The sequence below is a fragment of the Poromitra crassiceps genome (genome assembly GCF_964638095.1).
Source record: "Poromitra crassiceps genome assembly, chromosome: 23".
NCBI lineage: Eukaryota > Metazoa > Chordata > Actinopteri > Beryciformes > Melamphaidae > Poromitra > Poromitra crassiceps.
This window is the reverse complement of record NC_139639.1, coordinates 22,790,541-22,812,013: the sequence shown is the minus strand read 5'-3', so window position 1 is coordinate 22,812,013 and position 21,473 is coordinate 22,790,541. Positions and strand designations below refer to the sequence as shown.

At 47.0% G+C, this 21,473-nt stretch overlaps 1 protein-coding gene across 1 annotated transcript in view; it reads left to right on the top strand.

Moving 5' to 3' along the window:
• Positions 1 to 21,473, top strand: part of LOC310796572 (receptor-type tyrosine-protein phosphatase mu) — a gene marked incomplete at both ends in the record, with an annotated part of 196,262 nt that overhangs the window by 142,736 nt on the left and 32,053 nt on the right. Inside the window, 6 exon segments of the mRNA XM_083658777.1 lie at positions 290 to 453; positions 2,381 to 2,467; positions 3,056 to 3,082; positions 6,205 to 6,410; positions 15,723 to 15,810; positions 17,531 to 17,607. Coding sequence (XP_083514903.1) covers positions 290 to 453; positions 2,381 to 2,467; positions 3,056 to 3,082; positions 6,205 to 6,410; positions 15,723 to 15,810; positions 17,531 to 17,607 — 649 coding nt within the window.

Below are 21,473 nucleotides of genomic sequence, written 5' to 3'. Positions count from 1 at the left end.
CTCCCACACGCTACGTCCTGCCGGTGAAACCCCTCGCTGTCAGGTGAAAAGAAGCGGCTGGCGACTGCACATGTATCGGAGGAGGCATGTGCTAGTCTACAACTCTCCCCAGATCGGCAGAGGGGGTGGAGCAACGACCGGGACACCCTAGCAGGGAATTGGCCAAGTAGAATTGGGCAGAAAATGGGGGTAAATCAGGAAAAAACGGATAAAAAAAGAAGTAATTCTTGTTTTTGTTTTTTTATCTTCTTATTTTCTTTTTCTTTTCTTTTCTTTTTCCCCAATGAAGGAAGTTGGCCAAGAAGCGCAAAGAGACGCTGAACAGCACCCGGCAGGAGATGACAGTGATGGTCAACTCCATGGACAAGAGCTACACGGAGCAGGGGACCAACTGTGACGAGGCGCTGTCCTTCATGGACACACACAACCACACGCTCAACACCCGCAGCGAGTGTGCGCTCACACTCAACACCCGCAGCGAGGGCGCCCTCACTCTTAACGGCAGAGGTAAGATGGCGTGGTCGACATGCTTTATAGACTAACACACCAAGCATGTCTGGGCTGCTACTGTCTCACTAGAGCGTTTAATCTTCTAGTTTGCTGTGTTTGGACAGGTGAGAACAATGCCATTTGAACAAATAACACCTAAAAGTGTTTTGGCAAGGGGACTGTGGTGGGTTTTGTTAGGGGTGAGAGCCTAATCTGAACCAACTACAAGAAACAAGCCCAAAAATGCTCTTAACTGATAATGAACACCAGAGAAGGTGCATTATGGCCAAGAGCGCAGATAAATCCATTGCAAGTACAACAAGTACTGAAATTGGATTTGTCTTGACTTCCCCTCCGCAGCCAAAACCTCTAACCTTGCAGGATGACAGGACACCAAAACTCTGTCAAATAAATAGGCTACTTGTAAGTCCATTTTACTTTTGCTTTTGCTTGCTCCTGTTTCACTTGTAAGTGGGCAGAGTGAACCTAAATGAATCAAATACAAAAATGCAACAAACTTTTTCTCTATAGTTCAGACAAAAGAAAATAAACTGCACGTGTGATCGCACCTTAGTAACATGAACAACTTTTTCAACTAATGAGTTCCCACATCCAGCTGTATTGGTGTTGAAAGGGGATTTTTTTTCTTCAAGTGAGGACTGTTATTTTTTTTATTTTTTTTTGTCTCTTTGTTCTTTTGTTGCATTTTCTTCTGTGTTCTCACCAAGACATTTTCAGTCCATGCAATGGTTTGACGGCATTTTTTGTAGCTTCCAATTTCCCTCAAAGTCAAATTTGAGTCTTTCCAAACATTTATATTCACTGAAATGTAGAACTACATAGAAGTGTATGAAAAGTCTTTGATATGATTTTGAGGGGGGAAAAACGTAATAATTTTCCATTCACTTTTTCAACAAGACATTCGTCACAAGCTTTCCTTCACAAGCCCACAAGGGTTTGTTCTAACCTTTATACACATTCCTTTTTTCATTCGGTTCTCTAATTGACTTACATCAGCAATGCTAATAATTTACTCTCAGGGGACTGTTGCTGATATCTGCAGTAAGGTTGTTCAGCTGTGTGAACATGTGCGTGAACGCTTTCTGGATAGCATGACGGCAGTCTCGTGTCGTGATCAATAATCGAGGTTTCTTGAAATCCCACGCCTGCCCTCCAAGCTTATCGGTAAGCATTAGCACTCTGAGAAGGCTCAACTCGACTCATTTATATTTCCAATTTATGGAGGATGCACGGGACACATAAGATGTCCTCTGGAGCTCTAGCCTCTTCATTTTCTCCATCGCAGGTTAGACTTAATGCTTTGTTGATGGACAGCTTGGCTAAATCTGCATCCGGGGCTTGACCTGGTTTAATCCCAGTCAAAACCAAGAGATTACACGTCCACAGCAGCTTCCGTCTCCCACCCCCTGCAAGGGACGAGCCCCCAAAGATGCTCTGACCTTGAGTAACTGTGGATGTTTGAATCTGGCCTCATGTCAAATGTTTTAAATACACTACCTTTTTCCCTCTGCCTATCAGTGTGATGTCTTACATACTGTGTCGAAGCCCGCTCTCTCCCTGACCTTGTATAGGTATGGATAGTGTCATTTTGGTTTAGAACATCTTAGCTGACACATTGCAGTCCTTCTGAACATGCACGACTACTGTAACTCAGACCGCGTTAGCAAAGCCGTTCACAGAGGTGAAGGCCTCTGTTGACTGCATGAGGAGCCTTTATCCCATATTCTATTGAGAGACCAAGTGACCTCCAACTGGTGACCCAGACTGTGACTGCACAGTATTGTGCCTCTGAGTGCTCCATTGGCTAACAGCGCAACTAGACGAGACTATTGATGCCTTGTCTTGTGTTCTGTTTATTCTCCACCTCTAGCCGGGCCCGGGTCCTCACCCTCTTCCTTCACACTGCCTAAAGCCAATACTCTGAGTACATCCATTCCCACCAACTCCTACTACCCAGGTAAACACGTTTCCTCATGCTAATCCTGTATGTCAACATAGAGCTTATAACCAGTGATGTAGAGTTAAACCAAGAGGTGTGCAAACTCCACTCACTGATCACTAGAAGCCGAGGCAATCATCAAGGTAAATTAAAAGATAATATTATCAAATGTTAAATCTTTCTTGAAAATACCCCCTTTTCATGTAAATTACACCATACTGGTACTACGTACTAAAATGTGTTAATATCAGCTTAAAACGGTGGGGAAGAGTTTACACACCGCTACAACCCTGGTTATAACTGACTTATTTCAGTTAGCCAATATTTGTTCAGAATACAAACTTTTCCAAAGTATATCTATGATTATATAAATTACAAGATTGAAGCCCATTGATTGTTCTTTCTCACAACCTAATTGATTTGGCATAAGGTCTCCAGTGAGATGAAGTTTATAGTCAAAGTCAGTTAGATTTATGTTCAGCTAACATTATTTTTGTTGTTATTCTTAATTTCTTATCTTTTGTGTGGAATTTTCTTGGCTTCTTTTATTTACTGCAATTCTGTTTCCTCCTCCAACATCTGCACTTGTTGTGGGGGTATGAGCAGATCCCTTTGTGCCAACCGCTATCTTAGGTGAGACACATCTTCTTTTCCCATTGCTGTTGATTATTTATCCTTTTTCAACACTGTAGAAAATGACAGCTCATGACATGGCTATTTGTAGCCATGGCTATTCGAAGAGTTAATTGTGAGGACAGATTGTTACCCATTTTGGTTTGGTTGGCTCTTACTGAAGACGGCTTCCTCACCTCCATACCTGCCTGCTGCTTCTCTCCCCTCTTCCTCCCCGTCCTCCTCTATCTCCTCCCCCACCCTTCCTCCCCCCAAACCCCCCCCCCCCCCCCCCCCCCGTCCAACGAGGGGCTCTCCTGGGCTGAGGCTGGCTTCACTCCATCCCATCCGCATTGCGTGTCGTGCGTGTGATGTCACATACGTGTTTGACCTCTCATATGCATGGACAGACATGTGGACTGGATGTGGGGGGAGTGTCTAGGGGTGGGGCAATGGGGGCAGTTCGCACCAGCGGCCACGGCTACAGTGTGCTACCGCGATTAGCATCCGCACTGAGACACAGACAGAAATCAAACACACATGACAAACGGCATGAGAGGGAAACAGAAAACGCTGTCTCTTAGCCCCCCATCGCCTAAATTGTAAAAAGGGGAAATATGTTCAGTATGAACATCTAAAGTGTAGCTTTAGCTGTGCTGCCCTCCCCTCCCTCCCCTCACTCCTCACTACGCATTCAACTCCCCTCTCTCCCTCCAAAACAACAACCTTTTCTATTATTCTTTTTAATGTGGCTCCCCCCTGCCTTTGGCTAACTGCTAAGTGACCTACTTGTTTTTGTTTTTGCCAGTGTTTACTCATCCCGGATAAAATAGAATAATAAAGAACATTTTGTTTTTCCGTTAATTATTACTGGCCTTTGTTGAACATGCAGAGCAGCCCAAAGTGCAGCATCTTATACAGTATCAGCCGATTCTTTTCTGCCAGAGGAACACACTAGCTAGCTACTAAGTGGGGCACTAGCGCTGTGATAATTAAAAACTCAAGGCCAAAAGAAGAAAGGCTCAATAAGCAACACTACTCCAGTTTCACCCATAACGCAACATAACCACATTTAGAAGTATAGAATATACTATTAAGTCTTATTTTGTCTCATTAGTGCAACATATAGCAGTGTCTTTCATCTTTACTGTTGTGACAGCTGCTCACGTTAGTTCCAGATTTAATGAACCATGGAACAATTAACGTGAAATTAAGGCAGCCAGAAAAGGTTACATGCTTTCAGTTGTGACATATTCAGTCACAACGTTGTCTCATCAGTTGAGGTTAATGACCAAAACTGATTAGATCGAGTGAGGATATGTAATGTTTTTGATTTCATCACACAGGCTCATTTATATATTGTTTGAGAAATACAGGTGTCACCACTTCTATCACATGCAAATATCATTATGCCAATTAGAGAAAGAAATTCAAAATGTCAGAGATGCAAGAAAAACATTAATTGAAATCAACACCAGAATATGTATGACAGTCACAAATCTGAAACAATTAAGGCTGGTTCCAAAGGTGCTCAGTATTTCACCATTATTTTCTCCTTTGAAATCCATGACTTTACTTTTCCTCCCCCCCCCTCTTTCGTTTACTTTTGTCTTGCACTGTTGAAATTGCCCCATCCATCCACTCAACATCCCCCCCCTCCCCCCGGCTAGGCTTTCTACCTAGACACTTTGGACTGGGAAGGCATGTGATCTTGCCCTTTAGCTTAGCGCTAAACCACTCTACTGTAACAGGTGCTCATGCTGTATTGTTGCTTATATCCCCTCTCTCCTCTCTCTTCTCCTCTCTTTCTCTTCACATACTTAACCTCTTATGTATCTGCTATCTAAAAAGTGCCCATTAATGGTAAGTTTCCCCAAGTGGGCCCTGGGTTGGGGGGAGGAGGTGGTGTTTTGCTCAGAAAAGCAGGCCCGCGGTGCGCGGCTGCTTCTCTCTGACATTATGACCTCACTGCATGGCCAGTGGACATGTTAGCATCTCACCACCCGCTGTGCCGTGCCACCAAAGCCATTAGCTTAGCATGATCACAGCACCAGTGCCCCATCGCAGCATCACCCCCATGCATTCTCCTCCCATCTCCGCTTCCCTCCTGGGTTGCTTTCTTTAGGTCTTTATTTATTGATTGTTTTCCGTTTTTTTCTCCCGGGGAGGTGGGGGTGGTGGGGGAGGTGGGGGTGGTGGGGTTGAATCCACGCTGTGTCTGTGTGATGCTTCTGACGGCGCCTGCTGCGACATGCTCACTGTGGCCCCACCGCACCCCCCTCACATCCTCCTCCTCCTCCTCCTCCTCCCATGTTTCTGGACACCCTCCATCGTCCGCTGGCGCCCCCCACAGCATCTGTGCCTCATCTCTGCCTCTGACTGGATCACAGTCTGAAAGAGCTGGAATGGATGGTGACTCTCAGTATGACACGTAGCCAAAAAGCGGCATACTGCACCGCCACTAAAAAGTTACCCCGTTGTTTTACAGCCTCTTCATGTATATTTTTATGAGCACTCTCTAAACTGTTTCTCGCAGTTGACACACCCTTTCGCTTACAGTGCACTTTCTTCCTGATGCTAGCCATATTGAGCCCTGCTAGTGCTGTAAGTGCTATACTTTCAGGGCTGAGTTCCGTAAGGGCTATAGGATGCCATATCAGATGTTCTCCAGCCACACTTTGAGACAGATGGACCTGAACCTCCCCACCACATGACTCATCATATTACTCAATGATGTTGTGTTGTTGTGACCATCCATAACAAACTGATTACTACTGTACATGAGAGTTGTTTACCACCATGTGTCAATCTGGAGGGCGGTGGTGGTGACATAATGCTTAACAGTAAATGAGATAACATGCCATCTGTGGATGGCAGCAGTTAATTATAACTGAGATTTGAACTAGCATAACGTTCCGATCTGTGAGCGACAACACCGTAGCAAGGACTCCAGCTGCCTATATGAAAACTGTATATGAGTAAAGAAATCAACTCAAAAACTGTGGACATTTACTGCTCCAAGCATTATGTCACCCATATGACACTGGCACACACATCTTCTAACAATCTGCTGATGAGTCGAGCGCCACTAGATCGTACGTCTCCGTGCTAACCTGCCTTGTCCCCGTGTTTGTGTCCAACAGACGAGAGCCAGAACAGCCAGAACAACATGGGCAGCGACACCAGCAGCCTGGTGCAGTCCCACAGCCACTCCCTGAGGAAGCGAGAGCCGGTGGACGTGCCCTACCAGACGGGTCAGCTGCACCCGGCCATCCGCGTGGCCGACCTGCTCCAGCACATCACCCAGATGAAGTGCGCCGAGGGCTACGGCTTCAAGGAGGAGTACGAGGTAGCACGCATCTCTCCCCCCCCCCTTCGTTAGCTGTCATCCCCACTGTAGAGAAGGTGTGAGGGAGCATCAATGAAGTCTGGAGAAACATCTCCATGGAAATGTTTATCAGTCTAACCTTACTAGGCTTCACCTGTGCATGTGTCATGGTGCATAGCCCCATGTCTGTCTCACTCTCTCTTAGGGCTGGGTTAAAGAAATATATATCGATATCGAATCGATATTCATTTGGAGGAACTGATATCGATACAGTAAATCCCAATATCGATCTTTTAATATAATGCCTTTTTCCATGGATGCTCGAAGCTTTAACCCTGTTAGACTCGCGTGGTTTGGTTCTTAGCGCAACGAGATCTCGTAAACATCTGTAATCATTAATATATTTAATAAGGCACCATGTTAGATAGCATTAGTTCTTTGAGAATCTCTTTCATATCCAAGCATAATTAGTACTGTAACTGAAATGTCGATATCCACTCGTATTGAATCTAATCGGAACCTTGTGTATCGGAATCGAATCAAGAAATCAGTGGTGATACCCAGCCCTTCTCTCTCTCTCTCTCTCTCTCTCTCTCTCTCTCTCTCTCTCTCTCTCTCTCTCTGTCTCTGTCTCTCTCACTCTGTCTTTCTCTCTCTGTCTCTCTTTCTCCCTCTGTTTCGCACAGCACAGCAGAACTCTTTTGTTTCTCCCCAGATGCACTTTTATGATAAATTGTTAATGCACGCTGTCTCAGTGTGTTTACGCTGTGATTCGTTTTGTTGTTCATCTGTTCCTTGTTTGTAGCGATTGTGCATTTGCGCTTGTGTTGTGTGTGTGTGTGTGTGTGTGTGTGTGTGTTGTGTGTGCGTCAAGTTACACCGTGCCAGGTCCCCTTGGAGACTTGACGTATAGATGTGCTAGACTGATGTGAAATGCATCAGTTTAAAAGTTAAGCCCCAAAAAACTGTAGATCAGCGGCTAGCTGTGCATTAGTTTTGTGCCCTTCTTTATCTGAATCAGGTCCGATTAAGCTCCGGCGGTGGCGGCCCGCTGCTCCCTTAAGAAGACTGTTGTCACACAACAGCATCCAGTAATCTGACAGCATGCCTCTCGCTGACACCCCAACAAAAGATCTCGCCTCACAGAGCATCACTCTCATTTCCTCTCATTAGGGCAGGAGGCTGGCAGGGCTCCAGCCAGCCTCCTCTCACTGTCCCTGAGCACCAAACCAGCCTGCCTCCTCTCACTGTCCCTGAGCATCAAACCAGCCTGTCTCCTCTCACTGTCCCTGAGCACCAAACCAGCCAGCCTCCTCTCACTGTCCCTGAGCATCAAACCAGCCTGTCTCCTCTCACTGTCCCTGAGCACCAAACCAGCCTGTCTCCTCTCACTGTCCCTGAGCATCAAACCAGCCTGCCTCCTCTCACTGTCCCTGAGCATCAAACCAGCCTGCCTCCTCTCACTGTCCCTGAGAATCAAACCAGCCTGTCTCCTCTCACTGTCCCTGAGCACCAAACCAGCCTGCCTCCTCTCACTGTCCCTGAGCACCAAACCAGCCTGCCTCCTCTCACTGTCCCTGAGCATCAAACCAGCCTGCCTCCTCTCACTGTCCCTGAGCACCAAACCAGCCTGTCTCCTCTCACTGTCCCTGAGCATCAAACCAGCCTGTCTCCTCTCACTGTCCCTGAGCACCAAACCAGCCTGCCTCCTCTCACTGTCCCTGAGCATCAAACCAGCCTGTCTCCTCTCACTGTCCCTGAGCACCAAACCAGCCTGCCTCCTCTCACTGTCCCTGAGCATCAAACCAGCCTGCCTCCTCTCACTGTCCCTGAGCACCAAACCAGCCTGCCTCATCTCACTGTCCCTGAGCATCAAACCAGCCTGTCTCCTCTCACTGTCCCTGAGCATCAAACCAGCCTGCCTCCTCTCACTGTCCCTGAGCATCAAACCAGCCTGCCTCCTCTCACTGTCCCTGAGCATTGTGATTATGACCTGCTGCCCTCGGGCAGACGATACAGAGCGTATAGATGTAAGAGTAACCGCTTCAAGCTCTCTTTCCTACCCACTTCTGTGCTATTGTTGAACAAACAGGCGGCATTGCCCCTTCCCCAAAGAGGGTGTTCCCTATAAAACCAGGTCATATGCCGGTCGATGTCTTCTCACTTTTTTTTATATTTTTATTATTTTATTTTATTTTATTTATTTTACTTTTTCACTATTTTTACTATTTTTATTTTATTTTATTCTCTTAGCTTTTTATTTTATTCTCTTACTCTTCATTAAGAACTCTCTACAAACAGAGGCAAATCTTGCCTGTCTTAGTATTAGTAGAGCTGAAATTCTTTTAAAACAAAGCAGAACTCTCTACTAATCTGGATTGCCTGTCCTAGTATTGGTAGAGCTGAATTCTTTTTTAAACAAAGCAGAACTCTCTATTGTACTGTCATATACTGAGTTCTGGTCTTACTTAGTTGAGTGCCCTATTGCTCTTGAGGTGAGGTTTGTACCTCCAAAAAGTGTATTTATTTTATCTTCAATACTTTTACTTTATCAAATGGGAAATTGCAATGAGGGTTGTGCAATAAACCCACAATGACTGTGCAATATGCTTAGAATGTCATTAGGATGAAATGTTGAACCAAATTGAACAAACCAGTGTTTGCTGTCTTTTATTTCTATATTACACGCTGGCAAAATTTCCCAGTGGAAAGTGCATGTTGGAAAGGGACCACATTGTATGCTCGATATGTTTTTTCCCTGTCTGTTGTATGTATTGTGTCTAAACCTCTATACATGCGACATGTGGCTGTTGTACGGCACTACTTGCCCAAGACAAATTTCCCCTCGGGGACAATAAAGTTCATCTCATCTCATCTCATCTCATCTCATCAAACCAGCCTGTCTCCTCTCACTGTCCCTGAGCACCAAACCAGCCTGCCTCCTCTCACTGTCCCTGAGCACCAAACCAGCCTGTCTCCTCTCACTGTCCCTGAGCATCAAACCAGCCTGCCTCCTCTCACTGTCCCTGAGCACCAAACCAGCCTGTCTCCTCTCACTGTCCCTGAGCATCAAACCAGCCAGCCTCCTCTCACTGTCCCTGAGCATCAAACCAGCCTGTCTCCTCTCACTGTCCCTGAGCACCAAACCAGCCAGCCTCCTCTCACTGTCCCTGAGCATCAAACCAGCCTGTCTCCTCTCACTGTCCCTGAGCATCAAACCAGCCTGCCTCCTCTCACTGTCCCTGAGCATCAAACCAGCCTGTCTCCTCTCACTGTCCCTGAGCACCAAACCAGCCAGCCTCCTCTCACTGTCCCTGAGCATCAAACCAGCCTGCCTCCTCTCACTGTCCCTGAGCATCAAACCAGCCTGCCTCCTCTCACTGTCCCTGAGAATCAAACCAGCCTGTCTCCTCTCACTGTCCCTGAGCACCAAACCAGCCTGCCTCCTCTCACTGTCCCTGAGCATCAAACCAGCCTGCCTCCTCTCACTGTCCCTGAGCACCAAACCAGCCTGTCTCCTCTCACTGTCCCTGAGCATCAAACCAGCCTGTCTCCTCTCACTGTCCCTGAGCACCAAACCAGCCTGCCTCCTCTCACTGTCCCTGAGCATCAAACCAGCCTGTCTCCTCTCACTGTCCCTGAGCACCAAACCAGCCTGCCTCCTCTCACTGTCCCTGAGCATCAAACCAGCCTGCCTCCTCTCACTGTCCCTGAGCACCAAACCAGCCTGCCTCATCTCACTGTCCCTGAGCATCAAACCAGCCTGTCTCCTCTCACTGTCCCTGAGCATCAAACCAGCCTGCCTCCTCTCACTGTCCCTGAGCATCAAACCAGCCTGTCTCCTCTCACTGTCCCTGAGCATCAAACCAGCCAGCCTCCTCTCACTGTCCCTGAGCATCAAACCAGCCAGCCTCCTCTCACTGTCCCTGAGCATCAAACCAGCCTCTCTCCTCTCACTGTCCCTGAGCACCAAACCAGCCTGCCTCCTCTCACTGTCCCTGAGCATCAAACCAGCCTGTCTCCTCTCACTGTCCTTGAGCACCAAACCAGCCTGTCTCCTCTCACTGTCCCTGAGCACCAAACCAGCCTGTCTCCTCTCACTGTCCCTGAGCATCAAACCAGCCTGCCTCCTCTCACTGTCCCTGAGCATCAAACCAGCCAGCCTCCTCTCACTGTCCCTGAGCACCAAACCAGCCTGTCTCCTCTCACTGTCCCTGAGCATCAAACCAGCCTGCCTCCTCTCACTGTCCCTGAGCATCAAACCAGCCTGTCTCCTCTCACTGTCCCTGAGCATCAAACCAGCCTGTCTCCTCTCACTGTCCCTGAGCATCAAACCAGCCTGCCACTATCAGCCACTGCAGTGCTCTGCACTCATCTCAAATCTCACCCAGACACCACATTCAAACACACTGACTTCAAGCTATACTTTTTAAAAATTGTTGTTTGTCGTATTTCACATCTCATCCGTTTTGCTTCACAATCGTTCTATCTGCCGTCACGTTATCCTCTTTATCATTGATACTATCATCTATTCTTTGTCACTTTTGTTTCACTTGCACACTCACTCACCCTCTCTCCTCTCCTTTTCTGCCTCCTTCTTGCTATTCTTTGCATCCCTCATGGACTCTCATGTTTCTCTTGCTTCATCATTTTCTCTATAATTTATTTATCTATACGTCTACAGTATCATGCTTGACGCTTCCTTGCTTGTCTTTTTTTTGGTCCCTCTCCTCCCCATCTCCTTTGGCCACACTGTTTTCTACGTGGGCCACATTCATCAGTAATTACCTCCCTGCCTCCTCCCCCATGAGTGAGGAGCTAAAAAATGTAGCATCCCGTCGCTACCTGCAGCATCAGATCATTGAGGGGCTGGAGTGCTTTGAGCTGCCCTCCGGGCCTAATCCATTATGGATAAAGGGGTTTTGGGCTCATGCGGCTCCACTGCATGGGTGCATAACGGTCAATGAAAAGAACGATTGGCCCCCGTCCCTACCCTGCTGTCACCTAGCTGCCCTGTGACCGTCCCCACCCTGCTGTCACCTAGCTGCCCTGTGACCCTCTCCACCCTGCTGTCACCTAGCTGTCCTGTGACCCTCTCCACCCTGCTGTCACCTAGCTGCCCTGTGACCCTCTCCACCCTGCTGTCACCTAGCTGTCCCATGACCCTCTCCACCCTGCTGTCACCTAGCTGTCCCATGACCCTCTCCACCCTGCTGTCACCTAGCTGCCCTGTGACCCTCTCCACCCTGCTGTCACCTAGCTGCCCTGTGACCCTCTCCACCCTGCTGTCACCTAGCTGTCCTGTGACCCTCTCCACCCTGCTGTCACCTAGCTGTCCCATGACCCTCTCCACCCTGCTGTCACCTAGCTGCCCTGTGACCCTCTCCACCCTGCTGTCACCTAGCTGTCCCATGACCCTCCCCACCCTGCTGTCACCTAGCTGTCCCATGACCCTCCCCACCCTGCTGTCACCTAGCTGTCCCATGACCGTCCCCACCCTGCTGTCACCTAGCTGTCCCATGACCATCCCCACCCTGCTGTCACCTAGCTGTCCCATGACCGTCCCCACCCTGCTGTCACCTACTGTAGCTGTCCCGTGACCGTCCCCACCCTGCTGTCACCTAGCTGTCCCGTGACCCTCTCCACCCTGCTGTCACCTAGCTGTCCGGTGACCCGCCCCACCCTGCTGTCACCTAGCTGTCCCGTGACCCTCTCCACCCTGCTGTCACCTAGCTGTCCCGTGACCCTCCCCACCCTGCTGTCACCTAGCTCTCCCATGACCGTCCCCAACCTGCTGTCACCTACAGTAGCTGTCCCGTGACCCTCCCCACCCTGCTGTCACCTACTGTAGCTGTCCGGTGACCCTCCCACCCTGCTGTCACCTAGCTGTCCGGTGACCCTCCCCACCCTGCTGTCACCTAGCTGTCCCGTGACCGTCCCCGCCCCGCTGTCACCTAGCTGTCCCGTGACCGTCCCCGCCCTGCTGTCACCTAGCTGTCCACATCCCACTTCACTAAAGGCCCATGCGATGCCTGAAATGTTTAACGGAGCTCATTCTCACTTGGCTAGAGCGAGTCATTTGTATGTTGTGTTCCGATGCTGTCTTCCTCAATATCAATCTGTCTTAAGGTTAATGCCCTTTTTAACAATTTTTTTTTATTTCTTTTTCTTTTTGACTTAATGAGATTGGAGCCTAGTGCACCTCTAAACCTGTTGACTTACACTGTACTATATCTCTCTCTGACCCATGCTTCTTGTTATTCTGTACGTTAACTTTGGATCAGATAAACGAGGTAAGCCAATACTTTTGGTTATTTGTGAGTTTTCCAGACGTGTAGATGATATCACTTTTGAGAGGGGGGGAATCCAGACAGATTGCTGGTGCTTGTTGGCTGGTTTTTTAAGGCCCTGTGGGATTACAACATCTCACTTAGATGATGTAGTCTGAGAAGGGCATTTACCAGCAGAAGTTATGCAATGATACCAAAGCATTTGACAGAGCACAGATGTTCATGTCTGAAACAGTGACACCATAACAGTTCTCCACAGTCTTTTGTTGAACTGTGCTGTCATGGCAAGGTCTTATGACAGTCTGCCTCTTACCCTTGAGAATGTGACTGTGAGATGTTTTCCATATCGGGCATTGTGTCTTAACACACAGAGCTGCACAGTGCTCCACAGCTTAATGCTGATGTTGCTCTATAAGCATACTCTCTCTAGCCCAGTGGTTCTCAAAGTGGGGCCCGTGGACCCCCTGGGGGTCCTTGATGGGGTTCCAGGGGGTCCCCAGCAAAAAGCCAGCGAGATAACTACAAAATAACTACAACTAATGTTTTAGCATGCATAATGATTTCATAACATGAGCATGGCATAACTCTTGGTGATAATGTCATTTGGACGACCAATGAGTTCTGGTAATTGGAACAATTACTATAAAAATAGGTTGCTGCACATCAAAAATGATCACATTGTATGCTATGTACTGCAAATGCTTTCTAAAGCAATATTTGATATGCACCATGACAGAGTAAGTATTTGCATGTCCAAACTGTTCTGCACGTGTCACACGTTTGAGTGAGTGAGCAGGACATTGTTTTTGTACGAGCAGGAAGTGGAAAGCTACGGTTTTTGGGGCCACAGAGTTTGAACTGCATCTTGTTTATCATTGTGTTTGACTTTTCTTTTTTCAACTTCTTTTGTCTGAAGAGAAATAATGTTGCATCCAATGTGAAAATTCTGAAATAACCAATTCCAGCATACAAATGAACTCTAGTCAATTTGAATGAGCCTCCTTTTCTCACACGGCGAATTCATTAATTAATTCAGAGAAAGCTCGCTAAATAATTCTGCTTCTTTGTGCTGCCATCCCCCCTTTTTTTTTGCCATGGTGTGTATGTTCAAGTGCTCTTTTGCTGCTTTATGTAGGTTTTCCCATAGTGACTTTATGCAAAGGAAGTACTAGGCTCTTCTGCAATTACCCACAAATAACAGGCAGAATAGGAAAACTCAGTTGTGACTGGCATATTGCAAATGGCCTGCAATTAAAAATATTCTATCGCTGGCTATAGACCACAGGGGATTTGAAGATGGTGAAGAACTAGCTGCAGATGCATTGTTTTGATCCGTCACTTTGGGCTAATTCTGGCTTTTTCCTCACAAAATTATTTTGGACATGAAGTAAATCGCAGCATCGACCTTTCCCACAAAACAGTTGTGTTTTTGGAGGTAGTCATTATTTTTGAATGAATTTCAGCTCGCAAATCTTTTCCAATATGTGGCGTTTTAGAGCGAAACCCTTCATATAATCTCCGCCTCTCCGAACACCAACTACTTTGTCATCATCATATTTTGTGATTCTGCATTCAGCATCCCAACAGCTGTGAGGAATGAGACTATTGTATCTCAGACAGGCAGGGTCATTCAGTTTAAGAAAGAACTATTATGAAGTTGCCAGGTGACGCCTTTCTGCCGGCAGATGATTTGTCTTAAGGTGCTTGATATTAGACCTGTATCCTTCAGAGTGACAGTGACAATGACATTGGCCAGCACATTTTCCCAAGACATAGTGCCGGGAAGGGGGGAGGGGAGAGGCTCATACAATCCATCTCTGAGAAACATTTACATCTTTACCCAATGGAGGGGCCATATTTTTATTTATATTAAAGCTGTTTCTCAGTGAAATCGCTAATCCTTAAGATTTAATAGACAGAAGTAAGTATGTCCTTGTGTGCTGTCTGAAAGCCCTCCATTTGCTATACAAACGGCCCGCCGCCTGCATAGTGCAGAGATGAATGACAGCAACAAGAACTGAAACATTGATGATTGAGGACTGCATCTTATACTCCTTAACAATTACATTACATTACATTACATTACGTCATTTAGCATATGCTTTTATCCAAAGTGTCTTACAATAGCACATTTTGTCAACAGTAGTGAAATCAGCTGTGCAACACAGTCCATGTCAGCTAAGAAAATAGAGTAGCATTAGAAAGTAGTTTTAAGAAGGAATAAGTAGCATTAGGTGGATTTTTTTAAGAAGAAGAAGGATGTTAATTCAAGAAAGGCCCAGGTGGAGCCTGAAGGTAGCCTGGCTCGCTGCACAAAAAATGAACTCTCCTGACTAACTGCTTAAATCTGCTCTTGAATCTGTATTTACAGATGGTCACTCAGTCTGAATTATAATGCATTTAGTGACTTTTCCCCCCCGAACGTGCATTAGCTGATTACCAAAAAACCCCACAATGACATGTTTTTGTCCAGGCTAGTCTGCTCGGAGCCACCCCCTCCCCGCCCTGCTGAACAGCGGTGGCCTGGCAGCGGAGATGTATTTTCATAATTTGGCTTAATTGTGCCTGGTGTGCCATCAGAATGGAAATGTCCCCAGCGAGAGATGCTACATATTTCATGAGGGTAATCTGAGCCGAGCGCTTTTGATCTGCAGACGATGAGCTGGCTTTATTTTGCCCCGTGCCGTGCGGCGCCGCGCTGAGTGAGTCCTTCAGATGAGGCAGACAGACAGCCGCTGTGGTGGGCGCAGGGGGAGCACTTTGAGCGTGACACCCGCGGCCTCTGCCCTAATGGCACTCGCTGTTTGACACAGCTACTCAGAGAAGCCGCATCCCCCCGTGTTTCATGTCTAATAATGATGTGGATATCTCTCTCTCTCTCTCTCTCTCTCTCTCTCTCTATCCGCCTTTTGCCAATGTCCCCTTTCCTTTTTGCTGAAAGAGAAGCTGGTGTTCTTTAGCCTGGTTATCATTTGGAGCGCGCTCGCCACACATGACACCATACTTCATCTCTTCTCTGTTCTCGTGTTTTCTCTCTTTTCAGAGCTTTTTTGAAGGACAGTCGGCACCGTGGGACTCGGCCAAGAAGGATGAGAACCGCATGAAGAACCGATATGGGAATATCATTGCATGTGTGTACAAAGCACCTCCTCGGCGCTCATGAATCTTTGTGTGCCATTGCCATTCTTGCGGCTGAGTGATTTATTGGCCGGGCTTGTGACGCGGGGTAGCTATAAGCTGCTCAAACAGAGCTTTATCATCACCCGACGACGAGAGCCACTTTGACCTTTCCACGCTACTTTTATCTCCGTCTTAATAGCGCCCCTTCTCCGCTCTGAGAAACAGGCAGTGCAGCATATGGCACCTAACATGTAGCCTGACCTTGTTTCTGAGTGTTGGGTTTGATTTCACTATTAATTCATATCATCTGCTCAAGCTCAAGCTGAGCAGCAATATATATACATTCTAATTAACGCTGACTAGGGACTTCACTTCAACAGCCCTTCTACGTTTGGCGCTGCTGTCACGGAAAAACCTTGGCAGATCCAGTTTTGATGATTTTCATGTTTAACTGAAGGGTTTCATGGTTCTATGTAGGTGGAGCAAGTTTCACAACCCTAAAGGCCTGTATGACATCATGGTTTTCCTATGAAAACATTTAAAAAATGTGTCTTTGGCAATCAATGTTTTTTAATAATTTCTCGCAAACCTTTATTTTTCGAAGGTTTTAAAACTGATAGCAGCGCTATGTTGTTTGTCATATAGGCTAAGATCGCTCTTAGCCTGTTTAACGTGAATTCAATAATTATAAGGTCCTATTTCTCCACCACTTTCTCCATACTTGTTGTTGCTATGGACGGTATGGGAAACGTCGTCTCCGCGCTTTTCTGAAAAGTGTAACATTTTAGAACTTTGGAAAGTGCTCTTCTCTGAAGAAAAAACACCAGCTGCAGTGCCTTTTGTGCGCCTGTTGCTTTTAATGAGGAAAGGGCGCTGGTGCTCAGAAAACAAGCGCTATATGGACACACAGCCTGAGGGTGTTGTGGCCGGGGTGGATGAAGGGCATAAAAACCTTTCATACCGGAGGGCTATGTTCAATTCCCAGTCGTGGTTACAGCGTTTCCAAAGTCTACATTTAACATTTTTGTTATTTAAACCTAACCCAAACCATAACATAACCTTAACCAAGTTGTTCTACTTGCCTAAACATAACCAAAGTTGTTTACATTTGCGTTTAATGTTTGAAAGGCAGCGATGTTTTCAAATTTATTGAGATTGATTTTAAAATGCCACAAAAAGTAAGTTATAGATATTCGACGTGGTTTTCAGACACGTAAAATGCCAAAGTTTTAGTCTGGCTACTGGGTTGCTTTCTGTGTGATGCCAATCTGGACATGTGTCCTCTCCTCCATCACCCTTCTCTCCATCCTTCTCTCTCTATCTGTCACAGTCTCTCTCCTTCTCTCTGTCCCTCTGTTCACATGTCTTCCTCTGTCCCTTTCTCTCTGCCATCCCCTCTCCTCATCTCTCTGTCCCTGTGTTCACATGTCTGCCTCTGTCCCTTTCTCTCTGCCGTCCCCTCTCCTCATCTTTCTGTCCCTCTGTTCACATGTCTTCCTCTGTCCCTTTCTCTCTGCCGTACCCTCTCCTCATCTCTCTGTCCATGTGTTCACATGTCTTCCTCTGTCCCTTTCTCTCTGCCGTCCCCTCTCCTCATCTCTCTGTCCCTCTGTTCACATGTCTGCTTCTGTCCCTTTCTCTCTGCCGTCCCCTCTCCTCGTCCCCTCTCCCTGTGCCCTCGTTAATATGATTAATTCACCGCTGGTTTCTTCTTCTCTGCCTCTCTTCCAGATGATCACTCCCGTGTCAGGCTGCAGGCCCTGGAGGGGGAACAGAGCTCCGATTACATTAATGCAAATTATGTTGATGTAAGTACACACACCAGCCAGCGCCACCAACGCAAAGGTCACCGCACTCCCTCTTGAGGGGACAGAGGGGGCACTGGTGCCACCGTCGCAAGGGGCCTGAGGGGCAAAGCAGCCCCCCTCTCCCTGAAAAACACATGCACACACACACACACACACACACACACACACACACACACACACACACACACACACACACACACACACACACTGCCTTTATTTCCAACTTTAGAGAGCTGCTGTATTGCTCTGGATATATTAAGAGGAATGAAGATCAGAGGCTGGGGATAGAGAAAAGGCAAAGCAGCTCAAAGGGGAAGTTGAGGTTATAGTTTTTGACTTGGCTTTGAAGAATAGACACACCAGAATAGACACACCAGAGTAGAAAGGAGAGAAATTGCGTGGGTGATTAATTAGTTTAGTTATGCCGCATTCCAATCGCACTGGGAACTATGAATTTCCCAGTTCACAGACGGGAACGCCCCCTTTGACATCAGCTGAACTGGGATTTCCTACTTCGAAAGTCAGGGGAACCTCATGAACCCAGACATAAAAAAAAAGATGCCAGCTCAACATTAGTGAAAGCTGTAGCAGTAAACTGTTTATTAGGACTTCTGTCTTATTTGTGTCTCATTAACACGTTGTACACACACTACTGTCCAACGTCTATCTGTGGACATGTTACGACAGTGTTTGTATGGGCAAAATACCTCGTAAAGCGTTGTTATCAAACGTTACTGCTAACAATGTCTAGCCTGGCTAGAACTAAGCCTGGCTGGTTTTCCGACTGTTTTACTGGAACGCGTTCAACTCAGGTGTGACGTCATTCCCACCTGGGACTTCCAAGTCCCGAGGCAAATGGAACGCAGAAGAATTATTGATGTACCCTGCGTTGTGTAGTCCGCCCGCAGCTGGGGATCGAACCGGGAACCTTCGGCATGGGAGGCGGACGCTCTAGCAAGGACGCTAAAACCCATCATGGCTCTAGCTGCTAGAGCATCTGTTGCTAGAGCGTCTCTTAAGGAGTCAGGGAGTGCGGTTTACTCACTGCACAGCATGACCACTGGCTACCGTTACATTGAGACAGATCAAATTAAAGCAAGAAGACACACAGTACAGTACGTAGGCTTGCATATCACAAATAGTATCAAAACACAGACACATGAGTAAACACAAACACAACTCAAACTATTAGTGTGACTACACTCATTCTTCTGTTGCTGTTTGTACTTGCATCTAGTATTTTGTCAACCTTTATCAGGTGAAGGTTCCCTCTGCCTCACATTCACATATACATTACACACAGTCCCAACAGGCCCACTCAGCAGCTCCACTGACAGACTAGTGAATCAGACGTCCCACAGCACTCCCATACAGGAAGTACATCCACATACTGCACCTATTCACCTTATGTTGCCCCGCCCACTTGACCCATTGTATCACGACTTCCTTTTCAAAACGCCGGCTGTTTTACCTGCTCAAACTAGTCTGACTCAACTGGTCAAACCTAGTTTGACTCACATTTATGAGTCAGACTAGGTTTATGCGTCACAGGAAGTGTAAATACAATCGGAAGTTCCGGTTGTATTTACACTTCCTGTTGATCTCTCAAGCCAGACGGTCTCTTCTACATAAGGTGAATACAGTGAGTGAATCAGACTTCCCACAGCACTTCCATACAGGAAGTACATCCACATAGTGCACCTATACAGTGAGTGGAAGTCACTTCCATACAGGAAGTACATCTTTACAGTGAGTGGAAGTCACTTCCATACAGGAAGTACATCTTTACAGTGAGTGGAAGTCACTTCCATACAGGAAGTACATCTTTACAGTGAGTGGAAGTCACTTCCATACAGGAAGTACATCTTTACAGTGAGTGGAAGTCACTTCCATACAGGAAGTACATCTTTACAGTGAGTGGAAGTCACTTCCATACAGGAAGTACATCCACATACTGCACCTATACAGTGAGTGGAAGTCATTAAAAAGTGGCGTGAGGCATGCTCCCCACTGAAAACACATCCGACTCACTTAGCTGACACAATATGGAATCTCCTCATCTGACCTGCTTTGCTGTTAATAACAGTGTTACTGTCGTCGCAGGAGGTGACCAATCAGAGCAGCCCATTGGCCTCTCTTAGCAGATGCTTCCGCTGCGTGTGTAATGGCCTGGCGATGTACCTGACTCCCTAAGTGGCTTTCTACTCAGGAGAGCTCCTCTCTCTCTCCGTGTCCCGTCTTCTCCCCCCCCCCCCCCCCCCCCTCTAATGTGGTAATTTGTAATCTCTTGTTACGCCTTCAAACGTGAATTCATAATGCAAGGTGTGCCACGGCAAATGCACGGGGCTTAAATTATTTACCTCTCCCCGCTATTCAGTTTATGGCCCATTATATGCTGCGAGAAGGAGTGCAGCGGAGAAGACTCTCACAATAGAGGGGCGCCCCATTATAAGATAAGGATATACGCATATTAAAGAGGGCCTTGATTGAAAAGGATTTCCAGCGCTCTGCCGGCTTCATTGGAAAAGTACTTAGTGGAAATGCGGGCATATGGGTAATGATGTTTCTGCTCTTCACAAAGCTTTTTAACCCATCTAAAAGCTTGTCCTGCCTAATAAACTCTTATGTGTAGAACATTCCCCACAATGTTTGTTATTGTGCTCTATTATTCTGGCCGATTATTTCCAGTCATGTAGGAATAAGTAGCCGGAGCCAGTTGGGTATGTTTCCTTTCTCCTCAGCTGATTGAGTTTTCTCATAAGCTGTTGGAGGCAGGGAAAATGTAGTGTAACTGCCTGTTGTCTGACTGTGCATGTAGGGCACACGCACAGGCTGCTAGGGGGCTGTCTGTGTGCTGTATACTGAGTAGAGAGGCTAGACTCGTGCGTCAACACAGAAATCAAGTCACTCAGGTATAGCCCAGATTTGCGAAAGTGGGCTATCTTGACGCTATGCAAGCCAAATGAATACGAATGGATGCCCACAGGCGGAAACGTGTCGCGCTGCATATTTCAGAGATCCTACAACCCCGCTGTTGTTAGAAAGAATTAATGTAACTTATCACCGCATGAAGCGAGCCAGAGCGCCGCCGAATACAACAAAGAGCGCACTGGCGTGTGTACATACTTAGTTCCTCTTTAGTCACTTACACATCCCTCAACTCAACGCACGTCCAATTATTAATTTCGACATTGTCTTTACCCCATTTCTCCCTTTACGTTTATCACGAAGACACGTTCTTACCTGGTGGTGTAGTGGCTCCATTTATAGCAGGCGCTTCCCAGCTGACAGTCACTGGCAGGGCCCCCCCCCCCCCCCTCGATCCTTCTGTCTCTCCCTCTCTAAGCCGATGGTGGATTGGGCCTCCACACTGCTTGACAGAACATACATGAAAGCACAAACAAATCTCTCTCCTCCGTCCAGAGATAAAGAAGTCATTAAAAATGGACGACAGTTGAATAGCTGAGGGAGCCCGGTGGAGGAGACAGAGAGGAGAGAGGAGAATATCCATTGTGTCTTTCTCCCTTCATTGGAGAAGCGTTAATCACAGTCTAAGTTAAATTGAATATGAGAGATAAGGGAGTGGCGAGGAGGGAGGGGAGAGGGGGAGGGGGGGGGGGGGGAGGCAGGGCCGAGGAAGAGCCTTTAAGTCGGTAATGTTTTGTTTCCTGCCTCATATCTCCGGAGAGAAGACACACAATTGGACAAATAAAACTTGAAGGGATTAGAGTAATCCACCAGACTAGGGGCCTGTTGTGAAGATCAGTGCTGCTAGTTGTATCTTGGGGATTATCAACACTTTGGCTGCTTACTCCAGAGGTGTGCTGCATATGGAGTGTGTGTGTGTGTGTGTGTGTGTGTGTGTG